At 37.9% G+C, this 18,678-nt stretch overlaps 1 protein-coding gene across 1 annotated transcript; it reads left to right on the top strand.

Annotated features, from left to right (window-relative positions):
- The first annotated feature begins 2,474 nt into the window (after positions 1 to 2,474).
- LOC143848498 (putative arabinosyltransferase ARAD1) lies at positions 2,475 to 12,153 on the top strand. The gene is made up of 2 exons (XM_077357454.1): positions 2,475 to 4,234; positions 11,357 to 12,153. Exons 1-2 carry the CDS (start codon positions 3,215 to 3,217, stop codon positions 11,876 to 11,878), a joined length of 1,542 nt encoding a protein of 513 aa, XP_077213569.1. The 5' UTR covers positions 2,475 to 3,214; the 3' UTR covers positions 11,879 to 12,153.
- The last annotated feature ends 6,525 nt before the right edge of the window (positions 12,154 to 18,678 follow it).

Here is an 18,678-nt window from a genome sequence, read left to right as displayed (position 1 = left end):
ATAGTTAGGGTGTGCCAAAAAAATCAGCTCCATCGGATCATCCTAACCCTTCAATCTATGGACGAACCTTCAGCTGAGGGGGCCTACCTTAAACAAATTGAAACTACAAGGGTGTATTTGTCACGTTTTAAACTATAGGGGTGGAAGTGGATGTGTCAGAAACTAGAGGGGGTGTAAATGTAATTATCCCTTTAACTTTTAACTAACAATAGAAAAAAATGTACATACTATAACTTATGTAACTCGGGTCGGGTCGGGTCGGGCCCCTTCAAACCCGGCTCGACCCGAGATTCATGCGGGCTTTTGAATGCTGAACCCGGCTCGACCCGAAACCCATGAAACCTAAACCCGACCCAGGCTATTTTCGGGTCGGGTCGATGCGGGTCGGGTTTTACCCGGCTCGAGTTGCAGCCCTAATTGTAGCCCAACAAATGAATAGTTTTAATCATCACATAGAGTGGGCCCTACTTTAATTTTTGATAGGATGCATGACTTTATGCATGGGTAAAGATAAAAGCTTTAAAAAATTAAAAAACAAAAAAATAAAAAAGTTCCACGTGACACTGCTTTTAAGGCCACGTGACATACCTTTCCAATGCCACGTGCCACTTTCCATGGTGCAATGCTATGGTGAACTTTGTGTTTGGCCTCTACAGTTGGGGTTGTTTATTTTGTTTTAAAGCTTGCCTTGCTGCCTCCTCTTGTTGAGGTTGTTTATCTTTTTTCTTTCTTCTTTTTTTCTTTTTTTGAGCTTCATGTAATTCTCCATTTTTATCAATGCATCTGATTTTTATCAATGCATCTGGTCGGAGTCCTTCCTAACCCTAGCTTACCCATCAAAAATAAAATAAAAATTTAGGAAAAATTACATGTACACCCCCTCTAGTTTCTGACACATCCACCTCTACTCCTATAGTTTAAAACGTGACAACTATACCCCTTGAAGTTTCAATTTATATAAGGTAGGCCCCCTCAGTTGACGGTTCGTCCACAGATTGAAGGGTTAGGATGATCCGATGGAGCTATTTTTTGGGTTTCAGGGCCCATCAAATGAACGCTTTGGATCATCCAAACAATGTGGGCCCATACCCGAATCCAAACACTACCAAAAACATAGTGGGCCCTAGTGTGATATGTGGACGTAATAGAATCACCCTGATCAAATGATCTTAGCCCTTGATCAACAAGCCCCATTTAAGGGTCCACTAAGCAATTGTAAACCATTGATTTTTTTAGTATTTTAGGTTTTGCACGAGATGCCAGTTCGACTTGGGATCGAGACCATCTGGGTCATCTTATAATGGCCCACAGGATCAACGGTCTCAATTATACATACATGTCCCTTGGGTGGACATAGAAATTGATCTTTAGCGATCCTAACAAAGATTATTGCCTCATGGCCGTCTATTTAATTTTCTGTTCTTAAAACAATAGCAAATCGGTGTGCCTTACACCATTCAATTAATGGATTTCCTAGGGCACAACATGGTTATAAAAGCCCTCTAATTGAATGGTTAGGATTGTATGATCAAACTTATATCGATTTTTCAATCCACATACGTTTGATGGGGCATATTAGAGTGTGAGATTGTTGTTGTTAGCTCTGGCAATTATTTGTATTAGCCAAGTTGGTGGGTAACCTAGCTAGATTAGGCACCTTGATTTAAATTAGTAATTAGGTTGATTAGAATATTCCATTATTATCTCTTTCTATGTTTATCATCTGAGTGCTACTTATAAGCAGTAAGTACTGATTGATTCTCTTCTAAAAGCATCAAGATTAGTGGTATTTCTTAAATTTATCACTCTATATGTAAAGGTTTGAATCAAATAAGGGAAATGTAGTGTAAAAACTATATATTTGCCCCCTTTTCTTCCCTGGGCTACTTCTTGTAGTGTTTGTTATAAATACACCAGAATGGGGTGGCTTGGGGAAGAAAACAGGGCGAATATATCACTTCCCAAATTCTACTACCTACAGTCACATCATAAAAACATATGTATTGTCATATGAAATCCTGCACCATATGACCCTTGAAATATCATTCCTGTATCTCTCTATATACAATTTCAGAGGAGTGATACCATGGAATTCTCTTAATAAAAGCAGTGCATGAGAAGCATGACTTGGGCCCACATGATCTAGACTCTTCATCCAACGGTCAAAAACGTTCAGATCAATACTATATAGATCACTCTATGTAAACAATTTCAACCGTTCGATTAATGAACATAAATGTGGGCCACTGATAAAAAATCTGAGATCATCTGATAACTGTGATTTTTTACTCATGTCATATCCACCATATTCCCTACCAAATGAACGGTCAGATTCTTGCTGAAATGACTTGGGTGGACCCGGATCATGCGTCTCAGTTATGCTCATATCAAGCCTTCTCACAGTATCATTCCCGTACCAAAGATGAGCTAATTTTTGTGTGGATGGACTGTTTCTTTTCTTCTTTGTAAAAATTCCAAACACTCCACGAGAAAAATCCTCTTAAACTACCCAATCCCATTCAAGAATCACTTCAATGGAGTGACAGTATAGCAATAAATAAAAGGATTCTAATTAAATGTAATGAAAAGAAGTGCCTCTCCCTTTTTGCATCATTCTCAAAAGTAGAATTTCCCCTTAAAAGGTCACAACTCCATGGATTCTCAAAGAACTAGCTCTTAGGCTTCTCTATCAGGTATTTTTTTAAGTTGCTTACAAAACCCAGATGGGTATTTTGGTTTATCAAGTATGTATTGGAGGTTATTACTGGTTATGAAGGAGAATCAATGATTTATGGCAAGCTTTTAAGATTCTAAAAGGAAGAAAGGTAGTCTTGGTTTTGTACATCATACGCTAAGAGCTTTAGAAAAGAATTGACTTTTTATCTTTCTTGGTGGGTAGGAGCTAAAAGGAAGCTGTTTTTTTTTATAGGAAAGATTGTTCAAGAAGTGCATTAGGGCTGAGGTTTTGGGATTGTGTTTAAGATTTTATTTGTCTTAATAAAGTATATGAGTTCTCCACCTTCATTAGGGTTGTTTTTGTTAATGTGAAGAGATGAAAGTTCTTCACTTTTGGGAGAATCAGTTGAAGTGAGGCACAAAGAAGCTAAGGGCTATGGTTTTTAGTCTCTACCCTTGTTCAATTTGATTGAAATTTTGGTTCTTATACTGCCTGTCTTGTTGATATTGTGCACTTGTGATAGAATGATCTAATCTTATGGTTCTGGCTTTCTTTGTTTTTTTTAGTGTCATAAACATGCAGCCTTCAAATTATGAGACAAGAAAGTTCCTTTTCTGCTTATGTTTTGTGTCCATACTGCTTTTGAGTCTATCTTGTTTTTTCTTGCTGAGTTCTATCAATAGTTCCTTCATACCCGACTCCGTTTTCATGCTAATGCTTGTTAATGACACGGCGGAGTTAAGAACCAATACCAACAGTAATGCCGATAAGCTTCCTCATCTACCTCCTGCAAATTCTCCTTCTGTAGTTATCGATACTAAAAGAACAATATCTAGAACTCAATACAATGTTCATCGAGGTCCCGATTCCAACGAGGAGATTAGGGTTTTAGGACAAGGGAGTAGGAAGGCATGTGACATAAACCAGCGATTGTTAAAGGTTTTTATGTATGACTTGCCTCCTGAATTTCATTTTGGACTGTTAGGCTGGAAAGGAAAAGGCGGTGAAGTATGGCCAGAAATTAGTATTGGTAGAATCCCAGAATACCCTGGTGGGTTGAACTTGCAACACAGTATTGAGTATTGGCTTACATTGGATCTCCTATCATCGAATGCACGGGAAGTAGTTAGGCCTTGTGGGGCAATTAGAGTGAAAAATTCGAGTCTGGCAGATGTAATTTTTGTGCCATTTTTCTCGTCTTTGAGTTACAATAGGTATTCTAAGTTACACGGGAAAGAGAAGGTTAGTAAGAACAAAATGTTGCAAAATTGGTTGGTGGAATTTTTGATGGCTCAGAAAGAATGGACGAGATATGGCGGAAAGGATCATATTATCGTGGCCCACCATCCGAATAGTATGTTGGACGCAAGGAGGAAGCTTGAGTCTGCAATGTTTGTGCTTGCAGATTTCGGAAGATATCCAGTTGAGGTAGCGAACATTGAGAAGGACATAATTGCCCCTTACAGGCATGTCGTTAGTACAACCGGTGATGACTCTGTCTCATTCGAAGGCCGACCAATGTTGGTGTATTTTCAAGGAGCGATCTACAGGAAAGATGTAAGTTATTTCTGTTTTCCCCGCCCCCCTTTTGAATTACTTTTGGAGCTTTCTTTGAACTTCTTTGTTGTTCTGGAATGTGATTACCTGATTTTGATCATGCTCGTTTGAGTTTAATCATGGTCCTCTGCCCAAAAGGCTACTTTACTGCTAGGTACCTGAATAAACTTAGAGCCCTTGATATGTTTTACCCTTCCAACTACTTTTGAAAACAACAGAAAGATAAATGCATAAGACTAATAAGGAACTTTGGCACTAAATTTAGATGGTGATTGAGTTGGATCTGACGTTATCCAACTCAATCTGCAATCTAAATAGGAACAATCAATGATACCTATACCAATTTGCAGGGTCCCTTGTCATTTCCCAGGGGTCCCATTGCTCCCACCAATGGGAATCAGACTTCTTCATTTCCCAGGACTACATTTTTTCCGTATTTGAACTGAAGCGAAAAGAAGAGGAAGTTTAAGGATCAGGAAAATAAAATGTTCCTTCTATTGTTGCTATGTTATGTGTTGATGGATCTTTACAAATCCTTTTTTCATGCATTCTTAAAAGAATTATTTTGTAAAACTTTGTATAACTCAGGATTCTAAATATTCTGATGAGTTAAAGTGCTTAGCAGCTCAAAGTACTACATTTGACACTGAATATTGTTTCATATGGTTCTGACTCTGTGATGTGATGGTATAACCACGGCAAGTTTTTTAGTTAATTTATTATCCTTCATATTTTTAGACTTATAAATCCTTTTTCATGCATTCTTAGAAGAATTATTTTGTAAAACTTTGTATAACTCAGGATCCTAAATGTTCTGATGAGTTTAAGTGCTTAGCAGCTCAAAGTACTATAGTTGGCACTGAATATTGTTTGATATGGTTCTGACTCTGTGATGTGATTGCAGAACCATGGCAAGTTTTTAAGTTTATTTATTATCCTTTGTATTTTCAGAGTATTGTTGTAGTTCTAAAGGCAACTGAAAAAATTAAAAGCAAAAGAGGAATGAATGTTTTCACATATTGTTAATCATGTAAGAATATGTACCATGGAAGGAAAAGAAACCCTTTTAGGATGCAACATATAATGTATGTTTGCCTTCAGATTTCAAAAATAAAAATCTATGTTATACCATTGTTAGACTACTCTATTTCAATATGGTTTTAAATATTGGAAATATGTATCCTATTCGTACTTAGTTGGAATTTCGAGGATTCAATACCGCCTGATATTGTTTATACACGCCAATACAGACCCAATACATGATGAGTAATACAGCCGATACATACTAGTTTGGGCTTAATCTTGTCATTACCCCTGTTGCTAAAGAGATTAGAGAGAAAGAGAAAGTGAGTTTTTTTGAACCGTAAGAACAAGCTGACTTTAAAACCAGTAGCAATTTTGATGAAACTTCACCAAAACATAACCAAAAGTCGGTGGCTTGCTTTTGGTTATAGGTTATATCAAAAGAATCTAGATCTAAATTCAAATGCAGAAATAAACCTCAGCAGAAAATAGATCCCTGTTACAGCCTTTGTTGTAAACACTTTTGAATGATGAAGAACTGCTGTAAACAGATCATTGATTTTGTTGGAGAAAATTAATGTGAAAACAGCAACAATAATCTACTTGTGGAATTTCCTTCCTTCTATCAGCGTAATCCACTACTGGTGCCAAGCCTCTCCTTTCCTCTTTTAAATTGTATTGGACCAGATCTATGTTTGTGTGCTTGTCCCTAGTTACTGTTCACGTTTTTTTATAACTGATAGATCCCACCAAACTAAAACATAAACATCATCTGCTGACTGTAATTAATGATGGTCCCCACTAATATAAAGTTACTTAATAGCAGAAAGAGACAAAATAAAACAGGAACTAAAGAAAATAAAATAACTGCAGCACATCAAAATGGGCCCCAGTTGCATCAAACAGCTTCCTCATGAACAACAGCCTTGAAGTGTGGCCCACCACTATCAAGACCTTCCTCACGAACAATACTTTTTGCTACCTTTCTTTGTCGCATGCTGTAGTTCCAACCTTGGATCACGAGCAACCCCAATTTGCATAGGTTTTTATAGCCTTTGGATGAGTGCTCTAATCTTTGTGCTTGTTGATTCACTATATCCTCAACGTTAATGTGAGATTGTACTTCATTAGTCATCCACCCTTTCTTGAAAAGAACTCTAGCTCTTGCTCTTGCTCTCATGATCCCTATCGTGAGGAAAAATATGCTTGGTGTTGAAAGTGTCACTAACATGCAAATCCAGGGGCACCATCACCTTGTAGGCAGTGTCATTAATCTTCTTCCTAATTTCGTTAGCTTCAATCTTCCTAGCATGATTTGATGATACTCACCACTAGGATACCTTTCTTTCAAAAGATACACCATTCTTCGACACCAACTTCAAAATTAAGCTCTCGGCGATGAGGGCCGGCATTCTCTTGGTACTTTGCATCGCTAGCCTCAATGTTAGATATCATTTGTTAGTGAATTGTAGAAAACCGGGAAATACCTTCTCAACAAGGATCAAACACGATTTGTAGCAAGCAACAAGAAGCTACGAGAAACACAATCATACAAAGCAAGAATACTAGATTTATGTGGTTCGACAGTGTGCGTACGTCCACGGGAGAAGAGTTTCACTAATTTGATTTAGGTTACAAAACTCTCCTTCTCAGCCAAGAAGTCAAAGAAAACTTTACCACCCGTAATCCTATTATGTGGCGTCGTGAACATTAGTCCATAGGGTGCTAAATAATGCCATAATATAATATAAGACATTTGCACAACATGAATAGCCATCAAATCTTCAAGTGGCTCATCTATTTTCTTACTTATCTTATTAAAAAGATCATGTGGTCCTTGAGAATTATGGCCAAGAACAACTTGGAATGGGGAAAAGCCCATTGTGCATTTCTTGAAGCAATTAAATTCAAATTCATCTTCGGAAGTACATGATCACAATTTCCCATTAGATTGACTTAATACCTACTTGTTTCGTAATGTTTGGTTCAAGACATTTGTTTGACTGTCAGATTGAGGGTGATATGAGCTACTAAGCCTGAGATAAGTTCCCAGTTTCATACACAATTTTTTTCCAAAAAAAAAAAGGTAAAATAGCAAATTTAGTGTCATGGTCCGGTGTAATAGTCTTCTGCAACTCATGGCCACACCACTTTTTTGAAAAATAAATCGTCGATCTTACCGGCATCATGTAGAGCCTTGAATGGAATGAAGTATGTCATCTTTGAAAACCTATCAACAACAACAAATGTGATATCTCTACCCCTTGAAGTCCAAGGAAGACCAAGAATAAAGTCCATTGAAACCTCTAACCCCAGGGTAAGTGGAATTAACTATTGTCGTGTACAACCTAACTTTAGTGGAAGCACCCTCCCCAGACCCCACAATGGCGGGAGCCTCGTGCACTGGGACGCCCTTTTAGTGTTTCAAAATGCAGATGCGGGTCAAAACACAGCAAAAGCAAATCCTAGTTGACTCGGCACGATGGGATCGAATACTCAGTTGACGCGACCTAGTAGTCAGTTAATGCGGTCATAACTTGAGAGTGGCAAAGGAGGGATAAACGTGACTTAGACAAGAACACGTCCAAGGTAAAACAGAGTCAACTCAGGGGAGTCCACGATGACTCAAGGGAGTTTTGAAACTGAGTGGAATATTGTTGGATGTTTGGCATGTTTGACACTTCTTCACATAGAGAGAAATGTCTCAGACTAGGCTTGGCCAAAAGAATCCTTCTCGTACTAGTGCATCATTTTGTCATTTCCAAAGTGCCCGGATCTAGGCTATGCTTTTTTTTGAGAAGGTGGATCTAGGCTATGCTTCTTTGATGATGAGTTGTCAAAGTGGCGTATTAGGGATCCACAAGCAATTCTCTTTGAATAAATACTCATCTACCATTATGTAGTTTGGATTATTTTCAAGTTCAACCTTCACCACTATCTTGCCAAAATACTCGTCAACTACCATCGGATTCTTTAATAACTAAAGACCAAAGACATCAACGATCTTGGAGTTCACTTTTTTCATTTGAATGATGAAAGATTTTATTAATAATAAAAAGAGGGGGAACTTGTGACGAGGATTGTCAGTAGATAAGAAAGATAAGATACACAGAGTAAATAGCGAGACAAGGGATACAGAATGCCCTCAAGTAGGGAGGAAATAAAAGATCTCCAATCTATCTCTGTCCACTCCCCTCCTAACTAATCTATTGGCATTACAATTAGCTGATCTCCTGATGTGCTGGAAAGAAATGGGAAATCCTGCCACTCAGTCTTGGGTCTCATCAAGTGGGCAAATATCTGAGGATGGGAATGTCTCCCATCAAGCCACAGTGGTTAACATTGAGAGAGTCACCCTCCACGATCAACCTACTCAAATCTCTACTCTTTCCAATCCTGATACCCAGAAGATAGAGTCTGTGATTCCAATAGAGTCCGAGAAGACCCACTCGGGCTCATTTGGTCAAACCATTCTCATCTCTAAGAATGCCACCTACTCCTGTAGGCTCCGAGTACCTCTGATATATCCTTCAAAGTTGGGCTTTAACTGACCAAGATCAGGAGGAGACCACCCAGGGGAAGGCGTATTAGCATGCTCGCTGCTAGCACAGATCTTTATCCACCCACTCCAAAGATCGTAGGCATACACAAACCTTAAAAAGGGAAGGTCTGCACTCATGAAATGGTTGAAGCAAGTCTAATACTTCTAGCAGTACATTTAAGTGTCGAAAGCAGTGTTGACATGTGTGTCGTGTTGGACACGACACGACGCATGTATTAGCAATAAATTCAAGTGTCGGCTAAATCATAGCATTGTTGCAACTTCCTGAATCTATGATGAGCTTGGCTCTATGTCCTTTAATAGGACACATGGTATAGAGTATGATGTGTCTCAACCAATGTCCTTCCTCCTTCCTAGGAGTATAAGCAAGGGCCATAAGAGTCTTCATAAAGAACATTACGTTTCTCTGGAACACCTCCATTTCCTTCATCAAATTCTTCCTCTTAGATTTGTTCTTCCATGCCTTCTCCAGGTTCTTCTTGTGCTAGTAGTTGTTGTAAAGCTTGAGGAAATTTGAATGAAATGTGACCCATCTTTCCAAATCAACATCACTTCACATTATCTCTATTAGGGACAATTTTGGATGAAGTCTCTCTTGGAGCCATATAAATATTTTTGTAGGATTTAGAGGGATGAAAAGTACCTTGATTGGACCTTGTTGATGCACATTAGATATTGTATTGGAGATAATGATGATCCTTGCTGCCTGGAAACGGAGGTCTAAACGATACACTCTTCTGAATTTCTTCAATGGCTTGAGCTTTTACTTAGGCCTCAGAAACAGTCCCAAAAGTATGTAATGCATCATGAATGTATGGCTTCAACTTACCCAAATATCTTGCGATCAATTGCTCTTGGTTGTCTCCAACCAATTTCGAACAAGCAATTTATTAGAACCCCTCCATATATTATGCAAGTATCTTTGTACTTTGAGTAATCTTATATAGAGTCATTTTTATAAAGTTTGTCTATAATTCATAAGTAGGAATTCCGAATTCCTTTCCCATCAATCTCTTCATCTTCTCCCAAGTCGTAGCCGCCGGTTGGGAATAACTGAGCCTTTTATATTTTCATCTTTTGTTACCATGCCGTCCATGACATTTGAGGCTCAAGGCAACTAATAGCACCCTTTTATCCATTGGCACCTTTTTGTAATAAAAAAACAGTCACCAATATTACCAATCAAGATACTCTTTGGCTTCCAATCCGCCATAAAATTCGGGAATTTTGATCATAATCTCTCCCATCAATTATTCTTTTATGAAATATGATTCATGGGTTGAAATTATTTTAGAGGGGGTGCTGATTGTGTGAGGGTTGATATTAGGGGTTACTTCTTCAATTCTGCTCAAATTGAGATACTTGTCTCGTTACACCTCTCACAAAATTGCCAAATTAATTTGACAATTCCTTCATCTTTTTGTCAAATAAATTCCCTAAATCCCTTGTTTTCTTGAATTTCTTTACTAGAATCAAGACCGGATGACTTTTTAGGAGTCAAATACGCTTTGATACCAATTTATGATAAAACTTTACGAAATTAATATGACTACAAGTCGGTGGGTAGCTTTTAGTGACAGATTCAAAAGAATTCAAATCTAGATTTAATACACAATTACCATTAAAAAAAAAAGATTTAATACACAATTAAATCTCAGTAGCAAATTGATCACAATAGTCACCCATTGTTGTAAATACTTTCAAACATGGAACAATTGTTGCAAAAAAATCACGGATTAGGTTGATTATAACCGTAATCAGATCTGGAGAAAATTCCTGCAAAAATAGCAACAAGACTCTTCGAGTGAAATTTTCTTCCTTTAAGAAAAACCCACTAACAAATAAAACAGCCACAAAACTGATGTCAAACCTCTCGTTTCCTCTTTACTCAATACTTCAAAATCTGTTTTGGACCGGCCCCAATAAATATATACATCTATACATACATATAAAGCCTCTCTAGCTGTTTGTTCACATTTTTCTCTTAACAGATGGACCCTACCAAATTAAACATAAATTACTGACTTTAACTAATGGTGGTCCTCGCTAGCATAAAGTAAATTAACAGTAGAAATAAACAAGAATAAAATAATAACTAAAGGAGATTAAACAACTATAGCACATCAGAGTGGACCTCAGCTACGTCAAACAGCTTCCTCATGAACAACAGCCTTGAAGTGGGGCCACATCACTATCAAGGCCTTCCTCACGAACTGTACTTTTGCTGCCTTTGTTGAGCTGTGGTTCCCACCTTGGATCACAAACAGCCCAAATATCCCCCTTCTTTCATAGGTTTTTATTACCTTTGGGTGCTCTAATTTTTGTATTTGCTGATTCACTATATATTCAACCTCACTTTGAGGTTGTACTTTAGCAATTTGTTTTTATTTTATTGGGACTTGTAACCATTCCATCAGAGTCTTATCTTCTTTATATGACACATTTTAGGATTTTTGGTTTGGACAAACCATTCTTTTTCATCATTTCATTCTAATTCCCGCAAGTGTGTCCAAGTTCTTATTTAATTCATTTTTCAGGGTGGTATCATACGTCAAGAACTTTATTATCTTCTCAAAGACGAGAAAGATGTACATTTTGCTTTTGGAAGTGCTCGAGCGAATGGGATCCGTGGGGCGTCTCGAGGAATGGCTTTGTCAAAATTCTGCCTGAATATAGCTGGAGACACCCCCTCCTCAAATCGCCTTTTTGACGCCATTGCAAGTCACTGTATCCCTGTCATCATAAGTGACGACATTGAACTCCCATTTGAAGATGTCTTAGATTATTCAGAATTTTGTATCTTTGTACGTGCATCAGATGCTACCAAGCAGGGCTTTTTGGTGAATCTACTTAGGGAAATCAAACGAGACGAGTGGACCAAAATGTGGAAAAGGTTAAAGCAAATTGCTCATCATTTTGAATATCAGTACCCATCACAACCAGGGGATGCTGTGCAGATGATTTGGGAGGCAATTGCTCGTAAAATGTCTAAAGTTAGTTTGAAACTTCACCGGGAGAATAGATTTTATCGACTTCAGCTTGCAAAGAAGAGTAACTAGGATGAAGGTTCAGAAGGAAAATGACAACGGCCGGGAACCTACTTGAATGATAAGGTGATTTCTTGTAAACCGGTAGAAAATTCCACATTGGAGTCTATTTGTCTTGGTCTTCTGAAAAATGCATGTGTATTTTCTCCATTAGAGATCTGTTAGGCTTTGTTCTGCTTCAGTCAATTGATTGTAATTGCTCATGAAAAATTCCAATTTTGTTAATCACTAGTAATATTGACCATTCTCTCGGTAATCATTGAAATTTACATGTTTTCCTCTTTGGATTTGAAAGTCTGAAAATCCCATGTATGGTTGTACTTGAAGCATCTTGTATTTGTTTTATTATTATTATTTAAAAACCACTAGTATTTCTACCTTGACGTCAATATCAATTTCGAATTAAGGTTTGTCAAATCTAAGGCATAAACAGTTAAGAGAAGACAAACACTTAAATTATACATCGTTAAAAGATTTTGCTGGTCATAAAATGATATTAAGCCGGCAACAACACTTGAAAAGTTCTCAAGAAACATTGACATATCAAAGTTGAGTTTCTCCTAGTCTAATTCATGTTTTACAAAGAGTGGCTAAAATATTTATGCTAAATTGAGGTTTTCTCATATCACCTTGTAGTTTAAGAATTTAGGCAGAGGACCCGCCAGGAAACAAGATCAACAAGAAAAGAACAATTAGCAGACTACGCTGTTATCGATATTGAAAATATCTGAATCTTCAAAACAAATGCGATTTAGGATTTAAAACAATAGGAAACAGACTATGACATCGACCCTTCTCCAACTTCTTTGACATCTAAACTGAAATCACTGTACATTACAAGAGGTGTATGAACTGGAAGAATGAAGAGTCCCACAAAAATCTGCAACAACTAAAGTTCCTAATCCAGACATATATAAATCATTTTCCAAATGAAACAACCCACTAAACTGTAATACTTTTGGGAGCCAGCATCATCCACCATTAGAATCTCCTTGGTGTCCTTGGCAAGGATCTCAGTTGCAGCTCACAGAGATGCTAGATTGCTGAAAGGGCTCAAGGGCCATACCAATAACACCTCTGTACGTATATATCTCTATAACAAAACCTTAAATTTTTTTTAATAAAATAGAGAGTAGAGACAAACAAACAACTCAAATTTTTTTTAAAAAAAAAAAAAAAACTTCTAAAGCAATAAAACCTCTAAATCTGTCTGAGAGAGTGTCCAACACCCTCCAATCTCTCCACGGTGGGGATACTGACAAGAGATCTTCTTTGTTTGCCAATCCAATCACTTCCTTTTGACTCTGATAAGACAAAGCCAAAGTATCAGCACCTGTTGTGAATGGGATCCGATCCTCTTCGAACTCTTCTTTTACTTGACTGATTGGGATCGAACGTGGGAGGTGTGGGTACTGGTTTCTCCTTAGTGTTCAGGTTCTCGACGGCGACAGCCTTCAGAATTCGTGGTTTCTCTGCTGCTATCCCATTGTCTTCATCCCATTTGATGGCAAGGCCTATATTTCTCAAGCCAGAAACCTTCTCTGGTTGAACAGTTAAGAGCCCAATACAGACAAGGATGATAAGCACTCTGTGAGTACAGAAAACCATGGTTTCTTCTCCCATTGTAAGCAACTCTGATACTGTAATCCTTCTCTTATTGTGGCCCATTCCTGTAGATATAAGCCTGGTTTTATCTCTTATCTATGTGGGTCTTAAAAGCATAAAGCCAGAGGGCCCACAAGTCCTAAAGAAGTTAGATTCACTTCAATCATAAGCCTGCAATCCAAGCAATTAAAGGCTGTTTTAGAAGGTTCTGACAGGCTTGAATAAAGAGATTGGAATGACATCCTTGAGAAGACAAGTATCTTTTCGTTGGTTCCCTCCATCATTTGCATTGCTTTTGTCTATCAAACAAAGACCAACTTCATCTGTTTCCTTGAACTTGTGGCAGACCGCCACGTCACGCCCGACCAGGCTTATGTGTACATGCAGCTGAGCATGCTATACTGTTTTTTAGCTTAGTTAGCTCAGCTGAACTCTGCTAATGGAAGGTAGTGAGTTTTATGCATTTGCTTTGTTGGAATAATTACTGAAATGTTTTGATTAATAAGAACACATGGAAAAAAGGCCAGTGAGCATCCACAATTTTTTTAAAAAGGAAAAGAAAATGGCCAGAGGAAGATAAAGAAAAATATCCTATCCCTATAAACTCTGTATGTCATTAAAAAATGGCTAACTCCATAACCCAACAAATTCACAACAAATTCACAGTGCTCATTTGTGATTGTTAAATCAAGCTCAAAACAATCTTAAGGGTCATTATGCCACATCTGCATAAAATTTCGCCTGCTTGCGTTTATAGTGGTATTTTTTGGTGATTTGAACACTTCGAAGGAGAATATTAGTAATTTGTATAATGATACTATAAGAAGCTTCATATGTTTAATCTAGGCCCAATCATCTGACATTACAGTGATTTGGTCCCTTCATTTGGTGGGCCTTATGTGGAGAATGCATGACCAGAAATGATCTCAACTATTTGATCAATGTCATGCAGATAGACAGTTTTAAGTGACTTTCAAATCATTTCATTTACAAGTAAAGGTCCTCAGATGAAGGGCCTAGATCATATATGCATCATGTGAGTGGGCCCAAGTCAAGCTTCTAAAATACTTTCCAAAATAAAAGCTTCTCATAGTACATCATTGCCTAAAGCCTATTCAAAGTGGGTGGGCCACAAAACCCGAGCCATGAGCTATGTTTATAGATTGCTATAGTTGGAAGCAAGCCTTAAAGTAGAGATGGAAGAATGGGGAATAGAACCCAACAAGCCAAACTCTTGCTTTATGCCATTCCAAGATCCCCTCATGCCTACTTTAGAATTCACCTTTGAACCCTGAAGCTCTCAAAACCATGCAAGGAAAAACAGCAATCCTTGGTTTCTTGTGCTAAATGGGTTTCTTTATGCTTTTCTTTGCTCTTATTGCATCCATCCTTTTCCTTGGATTGCTGAGCCTCAAGCCTCCATTCAAAGTTTCAAAGCAGACCCACTACAATCTTCCCCATGTCTCACCATCTTCCCTCTCCCATCTCTCCCTGCTGATTTTTTCCTTTTTTTTTCTCGTTTCTCTATGTAGACTAACCGCTCCTTTATTTTCTCTTCTCATTAATATACATGATCACATGCTACAAAAAATCAACCTACAGTAAAAATTCTGCACTTTATCAAGACTAAGGTGGGATATTTCATGTTGTTAACATGGAGGGAGACTGGTAGTGGTCCATGCCAAATAACACAATTTGGATTTGCATTAATAGGTGGCCCCATGCTTTGATAGCTTTCAATTAAAGTAAAAGAGCAATTGGAATGTTACTTTCTAATTTTGCGCCGACACTACGTGGACTCAAAATATTTGAATTGCACCACCACATGAAACATGCTAGTAGTATGCATTCATGCAACCATGACCCAGCCCATATGATACATATTGTATCTGTATACTCCAAAGTACAAAACCTCAACGAGTCCACTCGAAACTCGGGTGGCGTAGATTGACTCAGTCATCAAATGAGTCGAGGGGGCTTTTTCTAATAAAAATGTATCATGAGCAAGGTTTAAAATTTCGGTTTCAGTACCGGTTTCGGACATTGAAATTTCAAAATTTTGACCGAAATTTCAAAATTTCGGTCGAAAACTGGTACCAAACCCGAAACTAATATTTTATTCAATATTAAATTTTGGCCGAAATTACCGAAATTCCAAAATTTCGGTCGAAATAAATGACCGTTTCGGTTTTTACCCATTTTGGTGTCGGTCTCCACCGAAATCCGAAATTTAAAACAATGATTACGAGTCGCATATAATATAAAAATTTGAAATTTATATATTTTAATTAAAAATAATTCTCTGAGTTTTTATTGAGCATGAGTGAGTAGGACATACACCCATACACATGTGTGTATAAGAGAGAGAGAGAGAGAGAGAGAGAGAGAGAGAGAGAGAGTGAGTGAGTGAGTGAGTGTGTGTGTGTGTTCGGGTGTATATGCCTTACAAAGAATAAGAATAAGATAAAAGAATGCATCAGCCTATCTGCCTATGTAGTAGGCTTGCCTTGGTTGGGTACGGATACACCTTTTTTAAGGTTTTGTACTTGATAGATACCCATCCTTGTAAAGTTCATATGAGCCCGAGAAGGGGACGACAAGTTTATAAAATTTTGTTAAATAATTAAGGGATGTTGATCAAATTTTAATCATTTTGATCCTCTTTAGCAATTTTCGAGAGTCTTAAAGCTACTGCCTTTTGAATTTTTCTTTAAACAAGGCCATCTCAGTGTTTGAGCCTTTGGACCTGACCAAAGGGTCTCAATCACAAGGTTAGGGGCTTGACCACGGCTCAAAAACTTCGAAACTCAACCAAACTCGAATGTGAGTTGAGTTGTCTCGACCAACTTACTTCATGACCTAATGAAAACCCCACACGGCTATTTAGATATACGGATTTTACAATCCAAGATTGTAAAACCTGGATTTTATAAGCTAAAAATTGGATTGTACATTTTCAGGATTGTAAAATCTATGTATCCAAACAGCCCAGATTGGTTATTCTTCCAAAAACATAAATTTCATACAAGTGATTTGCTAGCGTCCATCGTATAAGGCATTTCGTGGATGGTCTGTTGCATGCGAGAGCAGCCACCTTGTGAATGAAGACAAAATTTGTTGAAAAGTGGGCCTATGTGGATGCTCTCACATGCAACAGCCCATCCGCGAAATGCCTTTAGGATGGACACTAGCAAATCCCTCCATATAATTGTATATATTAACTATTATGTTACATCATATTAAAAATTTATCCGTTGAATTGACTTGAAATTTTGCACCCAGTTGAGTAATCTGGCTAGCTGTTTCGAGTCGACTCGTTAGGTTTTAGTATTATGGGCTTAACTCAAACTGACCCACCAAAAAAGAAAAAGAAAAAGGAAGCAAAACAAAGGTTAGATAGAGCAGAATCCACTGGCGATTAGGGGCTGGACCATTAAAAATCTCATTTAAAACTTGTTATTTGTTCTTCTACATCTCTCACTTCTTCAAACCAAAGGATTTAAAGATCAAAAATCATTTATTAATGCCCTCTTTCTTACATAATTAAGGAACATAAACATGCTGCATAACCTGGCTTTACATTAATGAACTACTTCTATCATGAAGATGGGACCCACCATTTTTTCGATAGAAACAATTCACATGGTGGACCCTACCTTTGAGCTCCAATCGTTCAAAAGTCGTAGTGATTGAGTCATCCTAGTCGTCCAATTGTACGGCGATGGGTGGGTCGTGCCTCAATGGATCATTCCTCACTTTACTAATATGCCTTCTTTTCTGCTCTTAGGTGTTTGTTACATGAAAACAAACATAAATAACAAACTAGAACATTGTTTTGAGCTTGTAATTTTTGCTTTGCCTGCCTTCATTAGTTTAATATTCTCTTTAATAAAGCACATAGAATGAGAAATATAGAGAACATATGCTTAAAATAGTGGTGAGCACTTGGGCCATGTTTGGCAGACATGATTTTTTTTCCATGGAATATTAGTTTACAAACAGGTGAGAGATTCATGGAATATTAGTTTACAAATAGGTGAGAGCAGAGTTCAGCATCACATCCCCCAGGGCTTATGCTGTTAGAGTTGGTGTCATTTAATCATTTATACTTCGATACACTTATGCAGGTTTATTGTAGGGAAAAATACAGTTACCTTCCTCAACTTTCTGACACATTCAAGAATAACCCTATAGTTTCAAACTCATCAACTACACCCCTTGTCTTTTCAATGTGTATAAGGTAGACCCCATCTTTTGAAACACTATCAATGCTAATTAAGATCTCTTCTCTAGTTGATCAACTATAGAACCCTCTTTAGTCCGCCGACCAAAAACACAGTGGGCCCACATTGTTTGGATGATCCAAAGCATTCATTTGATGGGCCCTGACATAGATAAGGTGTGCTAAAAAAAAGCTCCATAGGATCATCCTAACCCTTAGCTTTGTGGACGGACCGTCAACTAAGGAAGTCTACCTCATACACATTGAAAAGTCAAGAAGTGTAGTTGATGAGTTTAAAAACACAGGGTTATTGTTGAATGTGTCAAAAAGTTGAGGGGGTGTAACTGTATTTCTCCCTTTATTGTATTTATAGTCGGGTGATGACAGTGGCGGAGTTACATGCAGCATAAGGGCGGCAGCTGCCCCTGTTGAGTTGGGCCAAACTCCTTAATAAGCCCAACTCAATTGAGCCCAGCCCCCTTTAAAATTTGAAGCATGCCCCCCTTATGTGTAAATCCTGGCTCCGCCACTGGGTGATGATATTTTCACGCCCCTGCATTACGCATGCGCTCCACTTTAACGCTTTTTGACGTCGAATCACCTTACAAGGGGGGCGCATGCGCAATGCAGGGGGAATGAAAATATCATCTCCCTTTATAGTCATGTAGAGCATCTAGATATGTTAAAAGATGAATTATATGCAAATTTGGTATGTTGAAGTTTTAAGGGAATCCGGTGATTATAGAAAATGGTATCATTGAAATTAATTTATTGTTTGGGGCTCTAGGTTGACAATTGACAACCAAAATTGTATTTTGAAAGGCTAAGAGAGACCCTGAGGGTCCATCTAGTTGCTATGGAAATAGTATATAGTGTCTCCCTCTGAATTTAGGGCATATATGATTGTCAACCATGATTTTGCATTGTGCGATTTATAGTGTGGCTTATTTTTCCCGACACATACGTAGACACGTTTGTGGGTTGC

Source organism: Tasmannia lanceolata, unplaced genomic scaffold (genome assembly GCF_043159265.1).
Source record: "Tasmannia lanceolata isolate RefF3 unplaced genomic scaffold, GAP_Taslan_0.1 ptg000016l, whole genome shotgun sequence".
Taxonomy (NCBI): domain Eukaryota; kingdom Viridiplantae; phylum Streptophyta; class Magnoliopsida; order Canellales; family Winteraceae; genus Tasmannia; species Tasmannia lanceolata.
This window is presented reverse-complemented; position numbering and strand designations above follow the sequence as displayed.